Here is a 12,222-nt window from a genome sequence, read left to right as displayed (position 1 = left end):
CTAGCATCTGGTTAAAGAATTCAACTTTGAATTATTGTTTGGGGTCTCTTATGGGATTATCCCGTGCCTTATAATAAAAATGTCTTCTTCTTTGGTGACTCTTGTATTCTTGAATGGGTGGGAAAAATAGCTTCAGTGTGAAGTTCCTCTGCCAACTTCTGTGCACTCTTCAGAACATTTTGAAATCCTTCATCTGACCGGTAAGATTGTAGGTATAACTTTGCTTTGTCCAGTTGTTCCATTGCTCCAGATATATCAAGGTCAACACCTTGGAGTCTCTTGCTTACAACATTTATTTCAAACAGTATGTCATGCCACAACACTAAGCCACACTGAAATTTGAAGTTATGTACGTTTCTGGTGATTCCATTTCCCTCTGCCACTGTTCTCCCACGAACAGTTCCCGTCATAGCATTATCCTCCATAATGGCAACGATGGCATCATCTATCTTCCCAATTTAGTGTTTGATAGGCTTTATTGTCTCCACTTGACTTTCCCATCATGTGGCACTCAGTGGATTCAGTGTCAGAGAGCATGTTCCCAGATGTTGCTTCAAAATTTGCCATCGATGAGTTGATGCAGAGAAAAATACATAGATGCTTTGAAATACATTAAAAAATTCAGCAGCCTCGCTAGAAGCTGATGCTGCATCACTGACCACCAAGTTCAATGAATGAGAACTGCATGGGACAAAAAAAGCTCGAGGGTTTAGCTCTTGGATCCATGTCTACACTCCTCTGTTCTTTCCTCTCATGTTGGCACCATTATCGTAGCCCTGACCTCTCATGTCAGCTATCGCAATTCCCGTATCTTCCAGCTTTTTAAGAAGCACATTTGTTATACCAGCTCCTGTAGTATCATCAATGTCAATAAATTCTAGAAAATGCTCTCTGACAGTCACCATTGCAGGGACATTTTCACTAGGTTCTGTTGTTACAAAACACACCATTAAAGTCATTTGTTCCATATGGCTGATGTCAGGTGTGCAGTCCAGAATAACAGAGTAATATCTTGCTGACTTCAGATCTGCCACAATCTTCTGTTTGACTTTTGTTGCCAGTAACTGTATGATCTCATTTTGAATTGTTTTTCCAAGGTAGTGGTGTGTGTACATTTCTTGGGTGATGACTCTTCTTAGATGCTCCTGGAGTACAGCATCAAACTCAGCCATCAGCTCCACAATTTTAAGGACGTTTCCATTGTTTGGCACATACAGCTGATCTGAAGTGCCACCCAGTGCTAGGTTTTGGGTAGCAAGCATTCTCACAATGGCAATGAGCCTTTTCAGAACATTTTGCCAGTAAAGAGACTCTGATGCAATCTTCTCTTGATGCTGATCATCTATGGTGGCCTTTAACCTTAGTCTCATCTCAAGCTCTTTCCACCTATGGAGTGCTCTCTGGTGATTTGCTGCCTTCTCATGGCATGCCAGATTTCCAGCCAGATTTTTCCAGTCCTTTGTTCCTGTAGAATCCAATGTGACTGGAACATTAGACTGGAAGAGTTTGCAACAAAAACAGTATGCAGCATTCTGGGTTTTTGAGTACATGGCCTCTCCACTTTGTCACCATTGGGGATTTCACGCCAGTAATGTGTTAGATAGAAACTTTTATTTTCATTGTCTTTGGGGAATATGAAGTTTTTCACTTGCTGTGGCAAGTAAGTCCCTCAGGTACAAGGGTACAAGGAAGTCCCTCAGGCTACTGCTCAAATGGGTCCACAGTCCTGGATCATTTAGAATTAAGGAACTAAACTCAGCAGCAGCTGTTTCTTGCGCCTCTACCACACTCTTCTCTGATGTGCACTTTTCTTCAAGAATGTGCATGGTTACATCCATTTGAGATGGAGATATGGATGCTGCACTGTAACTGGAAGATCAGGCATCTCACCACCCACATCCTCACTGGGGCCGGAAGGCTCACCGTGAACATTTGTGTCTGTGTATCTCAGGAGAGCTCCTTCCTGCTTAGATAGAAAAGCTTCCTTTGCTTTCTTTCTTTTTCTGAATGCTGCCCCCGAGGGGCGTTTTCTTCTTTCACTCATGACTGCTGTTCTGTGCCAGTTATAGTGGCTCTCAACACTCAGTTGAAGGGGACAAATAAGCAGGCTGGTAGCAGGGCCTGACTGAGGGAAGATATCAGCGTCTTAAGGGCCTAACTGGATCCTACTACTTCAGTTCACTGCCTGTTCTCCTCAAGTGGGTTCAGGGAAGCAGCAGGAAACAGGAAGCTCCCTGAGAAGCTGGTGTTAATCAGCCCAGGCTCCTGGGGGTGCTAGAGAGGTACATAAGAGGCTCCTCCTCCTCTCTCTCCCTGCAACTCCTGCTGCTTTCTGTTATTCCCTCTCACCGTTTCTCCTGCCTGCCTGTTATGTCTCTTCTGCCCTCCTTCCTCCAGCATAGCACTCCACCATCTCTGTGCATCTAGAGCAGAGAGAATACATATACACCAGCAGCAGACACAATTTTCTACACTCTGGGTCCTAGTGGTGCCCCCCACCCCCATCCCCCACAGTCTGGCACCTGAGGCGGCTGCCTCAGTTCACCTCATGGTAAGGCCAGCCCTATCTGGGGGTTGGGTGCCACCCTCCTTACTTGCCCAAAGGCTGGGTAATTTTCAGATTTTTTTTACTTCCTACTTCCCTACTAACTCCCTAAACCTTTGATTAAGTCTAGGTCCTTTTTAAAATCTCTCTCTCCCTGAGACTCTGATTCCTACCTAATCTTTTCTCTTGTCCGCATGCACTCTGTCTTTGTCTATCTCTATATTCTCCTCTCTTTAAAAAAACCATCAAGAAAGGACTGAATTAGGTATGAATTAGTCTTATGCAGTCATCTCCCTATAAAACTTTCTGTCATTACTAACAAATATCAAGTGCGATTATTGCTATAGTTTAAACTGAGTCACATTCTTGTGCTTTGCCTGGTGTCTGGCCATTACAGTATGTACTCAACCTGGGCCAATTCCAGAGAGGTTCTGAATAGCCACTGAGCACACACCACTTGCATAATCACAACGGGGCTGCACACACACAGCTGGTACTCAGAACTGCTCAGGATTTGGCCTGTACAGTTCACCATCATGTCCACAATGCCTGATATAACCGTGCAGCCTACTGGAGCTCACAGCCACTCCTCTAAAGGACAACAAATAGAAAACCCTTCCTAGAGACACACCATTTATTAATTTAGACAACAGAATCAGAACAACCACCTGTCAGAATTTTGAGCGTAGACAGGGCCCCACTCACTAAGGGTACGTCTACACTTACCTCCGGGTCCGACGGCAGGCAATCGATGTTCTGGGATCGATTTATCGCGTCTTGTCTAGACGCGATAAATCGATCCCGGATCGACCCCGGAAGTGCTCGCCGTCGACGCCGGTACTCCAGCTCAGCGAGAGGAGTACGCGGCATCGACGGGGGAGCCTGCCTGCCGCGTCTGGACCCGCGGTAAGTTCGGACTAAGGTACTTCGAATTCAGCTACGTTATTAACGTAGCTGAATTTGCGTACCTTAGTCCGAAGTGGGGGGGTAGTGTGGACCAGGCCTAAGAGGTATCAGTTTTATCCTTGAGTCCAAACCTGGGTGGCTCTGAACAAATGCAGAGGTGCTAGGCTGTCACTGCACATTATTTTTGACAAAAATTGATGTATTCAATGATAAATTTTGTTGAAACATTCTTTTCCCAAAAACCAGCCTCTCAGCCCCACTCTACCTCTCACACACTCCCCAAAGAAACCTACTGCTCAATTTGTCTGTTTAGAATGTACACAGGAACACTTGCTAATCAGCTGAAAGATTAGAGTAGATGAGGCCTGGGAGATCCCTCAATGTCTGATGGCTAAACACCCAAATAAACCAAAAGCAAATGAGCTCTGGAGCTTGGTTTCCAGAAACCACCCAGGCAGAAACCCCAAGCTCCTGGTGAAATGCAGAGCAGTTCCCCCAGTTGCCTTCTTTGCTTAGAGGTTGCCAATTCATTAGTAATGAAGTGGGGCTACCATTAGTGAAGCAGGCTCCAGAGGGGCTCTAGTTGTCCTCTCTCAATTCTCTTGAGCTGAGGGATGAGCTCTCCCAGGTCCCACCTTCCTCTGGAGTGCTCTTCTTCCACTATCTAGATCACTGCTTCTTCCCTTTATTTGGGATGTTAGGAATCAGGCTTATAATAGCTATGTTGGGCTTTTCTATGGTTCCAAAGGGTGTGCACTGCTCATCACAGTTATTAAACCCCTTTATTTTACAGCAGTCTTCCTGTAAGCAAAAATTTTGTTTCCTGATGCTTCACAGAGGATTGCATTTTGAATGCTTTCTGTTCATTGTTGCTTTTTGTCAATTTGTCTCCTTAACCAACACTCCCACGTCATCAGATGCAATGATATTTAACAAAAGAAGAGAGTTAGTTTCTGTCTCTCATGGAGCTCAGCATGCTTGGGGAATCCCCAGCTACTGCAGTGATCAACTGGGGGCCTTTACAATCCAGAGCAGGTTAAAGAAGCCCTGAGGCTGCTCTAAACAACACGGCTGATGGATTTGGTAAAGAAAATGGCCCCAAGATAAGGGAGCCACAAATGTCTGTTTTATGCTCAGCTATTGTCAGGCATAGTTGAGCATTGAGCCCTAGGGAGGGAAGAAACCTTAGGTCACTTTGTACGTCCCACTGAAAAGGATGAAGCCACACACACACCAAGTTTGTGGGTATTGGCGCCCTAGGCATTGGTTGGGCTGAGCTCCCTATAATGATACTTCAGTTCTGCATATACCAAAAGGATGTGTTTTGATCACTACAAGTACAATCTCAAGTGCTTTGCTTAGTTGAGTTTTAAATTATTTTAAAATATTTTCCCCTGCCATTGCTTTTTGCCATGAACTGGGGATAAGATATGTAATTAAAACTATTCATTCATTTATTTATTTTTGTTATCCAAATCTTAAGTTTAGAAATGCAGTAAAACATTCCATGATATGAATGAGGGTCTAATAGAGTTCTTCCCAGGTGCACTTGAAGTCTGAAGGCAAATGCCTGGGGCAAAAAAATGATTTATGCCCCTCTGACTAATTATTCACAGATCTCTGTAAGGAGGAAGGACATCTGGCGGAAGGACAATTATTTTGTATGCTGCTGTGCTGACAGAGCAGCAGGACATATCCGAGAGCTCATAGAGCTGGATAGGCATCTCTTTGTAATGCAGGTTGTTATTTCTATTTACATACAAATATTTGAATGTCAAGAAACGTATGAAATGCAAATGACACTTTCAGCTAACTCCTGCTTAAGGGAATATGCAAGACCTGAAGCCACTTAGCCTCCATACACAATTCAGAAAGAGGACTCTAGGGTACATTCCTTAGTACACATCAAGGGACTCCAGCATATAATGGAAACCTTTGTGTTATTCCACTTAAGGCATTTATATTCTGCCTACCTACATTTCCTGCTGCAGTTTCAACAGTCTAGGGCTTTCTTTATTGTCTTTCCTGAACTGTTGTATAGTGTTCTTAAAAGTAATGGCTACATTTCACCCTAGAGATGGCTACAATTCAGTGACGGAAAGCAATCTTGTATAGAGGTAAATGCTGCTTCCTCAGATGTCATTCCCCAGTGCCCAAATGCCATGCAATTAATGGCCCAGAAGAAGAATCTGGAGCAGCAGACTCTGGCTGTACCCTGGAACTGCTAAGTGTTCCACGCTGGATGCTGCCCTGGCCAGGATTTGGTGGCAAGTGATTGCTGAATTAAGTTCAGATTGCTTTATACCAAAGGGAGTTATAATGCCGTAATTCTCAAGGTTTAACTGCTACTCTGCTCAGTCACAGTTTAATTTACTTCACAGACTTAGTGCTAAGCAGCTTTAAACTTAGGAAAGTCAGTGAGCTGCATGATATATATATTTCTCCTAATGAATGAATTATAGAAAAATCACTTCAAGCTGTTAAATCACCTGGCAGTATGCCTCAGAACTGCTATGCACATACCTAGGAGTTAAGCTACACCCTTCCACGTGAGCTGTATCATGCCGTGCATTATCTAGGTTTCTCTCACTTTTTAAAATATGTATGAAATATATTTAGCCTTCTCTTCAGCCCACATATAGAATTCCTGTTAATATCACTAACCTGCGGGCCTGAGTTCAATGCTCTCTGTTTTAGATGGTTAGAAAGAGGCACCGACTTTCTGGTTTCCCTGAGGGCAGGGCCGGCTTTAGCGTTTTTGCCGCCCCAAGCAGGAAAAAAAAAAAAAAAGCCGCGATCACAAGCGGTGGCAGCTCTACCGCCGTTTCATTATAGGGCGGCAATTCGGCAGTAGGTCCTTAGCTCCAAGAGGGAGTGACGGCCTCACCGCCAAACAGCCGGACGTGCTTCCTCCCTCTTCATTGGCCGCCCCAGGCACCTGCTTGCTAGGCTGGTGCCTGGAGCCGGCCCTGCCTGAGGCTACTCAACCCTCACTCCGCCACAGGCCCCCTCTCCCACTCCACCCCTTCCCCCAAGGCCCCACCCCTGCCACACCTCTTCCTGCCCCTGCTCCGTCCCCACCCCTCCTCTTCCCACCCTGTTCCGAACCCTCCCCTGAATGGGTCCGTCCCGCCCTCCCTCCCTCCACCTCTTCCTGCCCCCGCTTCTCCCTCTCCTCCCCAGCACCTCCTGCACACCGTAGAACAGCTGATCACTGGTGGGCAGGAGGCACTGGGGGAGAGGAGGAGGAGCTGATTAGCGGGGCCACTGGTGGGTGCTGAGCACCCACTATTTTTTTTTCTGTGGGTGCCCCAGCCCTGGATCACCCAAGGAGTCGGTGCCTATGGTTATAAACACTGACTGCTCTTCTATTGTTTGGAGAATCTGAATATCCATCTGTCATATTCTGCCCTTGCACACACATGTGCAATGCTGGTCTTGTGGTTAAGGCACTGGACTAGTGCTCCAGAGATATGGAGGAAGTTGACATAATCACTAACTTCCTGTGTCATCATGACCTAGTCACTTATGCCAGATTTTCAGAGGAGTGCAGCAATAAGTGCTATAAAGGGAAGTTCTGGGTGCTGAGCACTTTTGAAAATCTGGTCCTAGGTGCCTGAATGGGATTCGAGCTATACTGACAGTCTGGCCCTGACTATATGGCACAGTTCCTTATCTGTAACGGGGAATAATAAGATTTCCCTACCTCACTAGGCTGCTGTGAGGACAAAATGAAGTTGCTCTACATGAAAGTTATGTTTTAGTCTTAAAATGCTTCCTAGGGCCTGGTTTTCATCTCACTTTTCACCAGTTTAGCTGTTCTTGATTTAAACAGGTAGAAGCAAGGAGAATAGGGCCCCAGAATTTTGCCTCTATTTAAACAAGTTTTCAAACAAAACTGAAAGATTTTTAAATGGCCACTAAGAGGCAGTGGGCCACCAAGTTACCCAGTCTCTGAGGCCTCTGTCAAAGACCTGCAGTTTGTCCTATGATTCCACCTCACTTGTAGGTATTGGCACACTTTTGCATTCAAATTCATGTTCAGAATGGAAGGAGTAATTTACTGCTTATTACTTTCATCTAGAAGCAGGGACCGCAGCTTCCTTCCAAGGACTAAAGAGAGACCCAATAATTTCTTCAGTTTTTATGCTTGTAATTTGAAAACCTGCATAGTTCAGACACATGATACATACCAGTTGGCTCTCTGTCACTGAAGGCGTTGGTAAATAAAGATTAGCCTGCAAAAGAGTAAATATATACAGTGTTACATGAACTAGCATAATCCATTATAACAGTCACACGATCTGGGATGAGAAGGAATGCTTATTCACTACAGAGGGGAAACCAGGAAGAGGAATATTTCCAGAGATTATCAGTGGTTCCTGGATGATGGAAGGAGTACAACATTTACATTTTATCATGTCACTTGTAGGTATTTTTGTGTTCCTAATGGAAGAAAGGCATTTGAGCAAGAGTATATTCCCCTGAAGAAGTCTTTATATGAGATGTAAAAGTTTGCCTCTGCAGGGTGGACAATTAAAACAACAATCATGAACATGTATTTCTATTTATAGCCCCCACGTGAAGGGGGGGAGGGGAGACAGACAGACACAGGCGCACAGCCCCGACCTGAGCCAGAGGCACACTGGTCCACCTGGCTCTGTGCTACCAGCGTGCCCCTTCCTGTTGAGGGTGGGCCCATGCTGCACCACACAGCTCCCCTGCCCAGCGCCCCCTGGATCAACTATGCCCAGAGCCCCCCCTACAACCTTTCCACCACAAATGCACAGTGCTGTGCACACACACCCCGCTCAGTGCCCCCCTGCCCACAGCCCCACCACAGCTGCCCAGCACCCCACACAGAACCCCCCACTCACTAGTTTCCCAATACACACAGATTTCCCCTCCCTCCCTTCCTCCCAGTGCCCTTCCCCACAGCCCCACCACCACAACTACACAATGCCCCACACAGACTCGCACTGCCCAGTGCCCTGACACACACAGAACTCCCCCACTGCCCAGCACCCCCCAACAGGCCCCCACTGTCTAGCACCCCAAAACACACAAACCTCCCCCACTGCCCAGCGCCCTCCACACCCTCACAGGCCAGCACCCCCCACACACCTCCCAGACACTCACTCCATCACACCCTGCCCCCTTCCCTGGCTGCAGTCACCAGCCCTGCCGGGAGGTCTCTGGCTCCTAGGGTGAGAGTGGCGAGGGGAGTCTCCAGACTGCTGCACCCACCACAAGTGTGAGCTCCGTGGCTCCCATTGGCCGGGAAAAGCGCCAGAGCCGTGGAGCGGGGCTTGCAGGCGCCGGCAGCACGCAGAGAGCCCTCTGCCCCCTCCCCACCTGACCCGACCAGACCCTACTAGTTAAAGGGACCTGCCAGGGGGTGAGGTGAGGAGTCCTGGCGGTGCTCACCTGGGGCAGCTCCCGTCCCGGGAAGCATCCGGCAGGCTGGTCCCTCTGGATCCTAGGGTCGCGGGTCGGGTCAGGTCAGGTCGGGGGGTGGGGGGGGGGGACATCTGGTCACCCTACCTCAGGTCACTAAACTTAGAGCATTCTTTGGTTAATTAAAAACTCTTCATCTATAATAGTTGGGCTTTGTTGTTACAGCTGCAGCATATTAAGGGCCAGATTGTGGCATACGCCTACAGCCTGCACTGGATGGTATTACAGCAGCATCCCAAAGGAGGGATACTGACTGACTCAACCACAATTCCTCCTAGTGGTTTCCAGTAGCAGAGTAGCTCCATCACCCTGGGAGAGGGTAGAACATGCATACCCCTTGCTCCTACCAAACTCCACAGGCTGGTGTTGTCTGGGGGTGGGACCAGGGACACACATTCACTAACCCAGTGGGTGAATAGTGCCACCACTGGTCATACACCAGCACAGAGCTCCCCGGTACATTGTTGCTAGTTCCTGCACTTGGCACAATGAAGGAACTCTCCTGGTTCCCTCTCCCACCTTCTTATGCCTGCACGGGGCCAGCCACAGCACTTTCAGGCCTGAGTTTCCACTGCCATGTACTTTGTGAAGTCATTTACATCTGTGGAAAGTGAGTGCAAAATGGGTATCAAGTGCTATGCAAGGAGGAATACTGGTAGTTGAGAATTCAGCCCTTTAATTTTTAAACACCCTTGAGAAAATATCAAGCTATGACCCAAACGATTTGTACAGACTGTTGCCAAGAGGCAGATTACAATAATTCTAACTAATCTGTGTATACATACACTAATATAATGTAAAGAAAATATGTAAATTGGCTTAGCAGGATGACAGCTTTTGCTGTGTCTGATTAACTAAAACAAATTAGTATGCAAAAATCATCTATTTTTCTTCTGTAACCAATGGCACATTTAAGACAGCTTCTCAACAAGCAGCCAATAACAGAAATTATGCATATAAATAATGATAATTATATTGTCAAAATATCATGCTAATCTTTCAAAGTAAATTGAATTTCAGTTGAACAAATTAATAGCTATTTCAGATAAAAGAAACATAGTGCAACTTCCCTGTAAAAAAAAAATTAAATTAAATTAAAAAATCATTGCTCCAGGCAAGATCACTAGTCATGAGGTAGTGAGCATACTGGATGAACTCACAGTTTGATATTAATACAATATATGTCCTTACAATGGGTGGCAAATTCAGTCTCAGCAGGTCCATCGCAGAAGTTCCTAGCTTTTGAATTCATTAAGAAGAGACATGGCTTTCTTACTAGTGCAAAATAGGAACCTTGGACCTAATTGTATGTTATTTTGTAGCCCCTTTATATGGCACAAAACAGCCAAAGCAAGCTACCAGAGAATAACCCCAATAAATGGTGATTGCTTGGGTGGTATAGAGCTGTGTTAATGGTTCGAAACTGGCTCTTTCCACAGACCCTGTTATAGGTGGTGTACTAAGTGTAATGTGACCTGGCTATTCCCAGCTGCCCCCGTGGTTCCTTGGAGGCCATGGCCTCAGAGTGTAAGTTAGAGCAGCCTGCAGGATAAGTGATCATAGGGAGGTCCAGACAAAAAGGAATTTGGAGACTCCCCTGGACACACAATATTTGAGGGCTGAACATACAGGAAACTAAGCCTCTAGATCAGGGATCGGCAACCTTTGGCACGCAGCTCGCCAGGGTAACCTCAGCCAGTGACGCTTCCCGCAGCCCCCATTGGCCTGGAGCAGTGAACCGCAGCCAGTGAGAGCCGCGATCGGCCGAACCTACGGACGCGGCAGGTAAACAAACTGGCCCGGCCCACCAGGGTGCTTACTCTGGCGGGCCGCGTAGCAAAGGTTGCTGATCCCTGCTCTAGATACACAGGATTTTGTTGGCATTTCTCCAGGCCTAAAGCCTCCTCAACCCCTGATAGATTTCCTTGAGGCAGCAGTTCTTCTGTCTTCTGGGGAAGCCCTGCAGGTGGCAGCAGCCTTGGCCTCCTGCACTCTTGAGGAGCAGCCATCTCAGGACTTTCATGTGCATTATTCTAGATTCATGTTTCCACCAGCCTAGGGTATTCACCTGCTCCCCAAACCCCACAAATAAACAGCTCCAACAATTTCACATTTGGGAACAAAATATAAAAAATTAAACACAGGCAAGAAGACATATATATCTGAGTTGACGTGAGACTTTAAAATGTCAGTGCATTTGTAAAGATCAAAGAAAATGAACCTGACTGTAATCCTACCCTATTAAAAGAGTCACACACAGGTGAGCTCCAAAATAATATCTCAGCCAGACATTCTAGTCACTGTATGTCTTGTAAGGATAATTCTACTTAAAGAAATACTTCAGGCACAGTTTAGAGATTATAAGAATTACACTGAAATGGTGAACAAAATGCATTATCATCGTCACCATGCAACGTGTCAGCTTGTTTTTGCATTTCACTAAAAATGAAAATCTCCTTCTATTTAGCACAAACTAGCACACTCTGTCATGTAAAATTCACATTCCGTAGTATGCAATAAAAATACATAACTGCATGCAATTAAAAAAAAATCACTTCTGTAGCTACTTGCTCAGGAAACAAAATTGCATTGATCAAGCAGTGTGCTGGGAACAAGCTGGAAAGTCTTTATTGCTTTTGCCTGCACTGCACCTGATCTGTGATTGAGTAGAAAGATAGATTGGTGAATAATGAGCAGACATATGGCAGCATATGAAAAAATGGGTCATAAGTAAAATAAGGTACCTTCCTTAACTGTTTATCCTAAGGAGAATAAACATGTTGATTGAGTTTAATATGTTTAATAATTAATAAAACAAATGACAAGAGAATTAATTGTGTGTGAGAGTGCACACGTGTGTGTATTTAAGGTGGATAGCAGAGGGAGGATAACAAAGAGTCAACTTTTCCAGTCACAGTACACATAAGACAAGAACAGCATGGGGCAGTGGAAGTGCAATTATCATCAGAAGAGAATTAGGCCTGCCTGCAAGCATGCTGTGTATCCCCTAACTTAACAGAAAAATCAAAAATCCTTCCCTCAGTTTCCCCAGCCTCTCTAACAATTGTCCTATTTTCTTCAAAAAAATACTTCTTAGCCCCATTCTATGGGGACCAGTTCTAGAGGTGTCAGGATATTTTGTGCCCATTCAGGACTAAATTGAGGTTTTTCAATATGAGAGGATAGGAATGTCATGCCAAGCAAGTGCTCTTGGTGAGACATTTTGCCTCAGGTTGGCACAGTACCTTTGGGAGTTCTGGAGGGGTGTGAGCCAGAGTGGCCTTTGCTTCATCTTTTAAAGAACATCACATGTG

The 12,222-nt window shown here is 45.8% G+C and overlaps 1 protein-coding gene across 1 annotated transcript in view; it reads right to left on the bottom strand.

The window, feature by feature from the left end:
- Positions 1–12,222, bottom strand: part of MLIP (muscular LMNA interacting protein) — a 160,889-nt gene that overhangs the window by 52,006 nt on the left and 96,661 nt on the right. Inside the window, exon 11 of the mRNA XM_065402009.1 lies at positions 7,645–7,689. Within this exon, the coding sequence (XP_065258081.1) occupies positions 7,645–7,689 (45 nt within the window). The remainder of the gene's footprint in view (positions 1–7,644; positions 7,690–12,222) is intronic.

The sequence above is a fragment of the Emys orbicularis genome, chromosome 3 (genome assembly GCF_028017835.1).
Source record: "Emys orbicularis isolate rEmyOrb1 chromosome 3, rEmyOrb1.hap1, whole genome shotgun sequence".
NCBI lineage: Eukaryota > Metazoa > Chordata > Testudines > Emydidae > Emys > Emys orbicularis.
The sequence above is the reverse complement of the archived record's forward strand: the minus strand, read 5'-3'. Positions and strand labels throughout refer to the sequence as shown.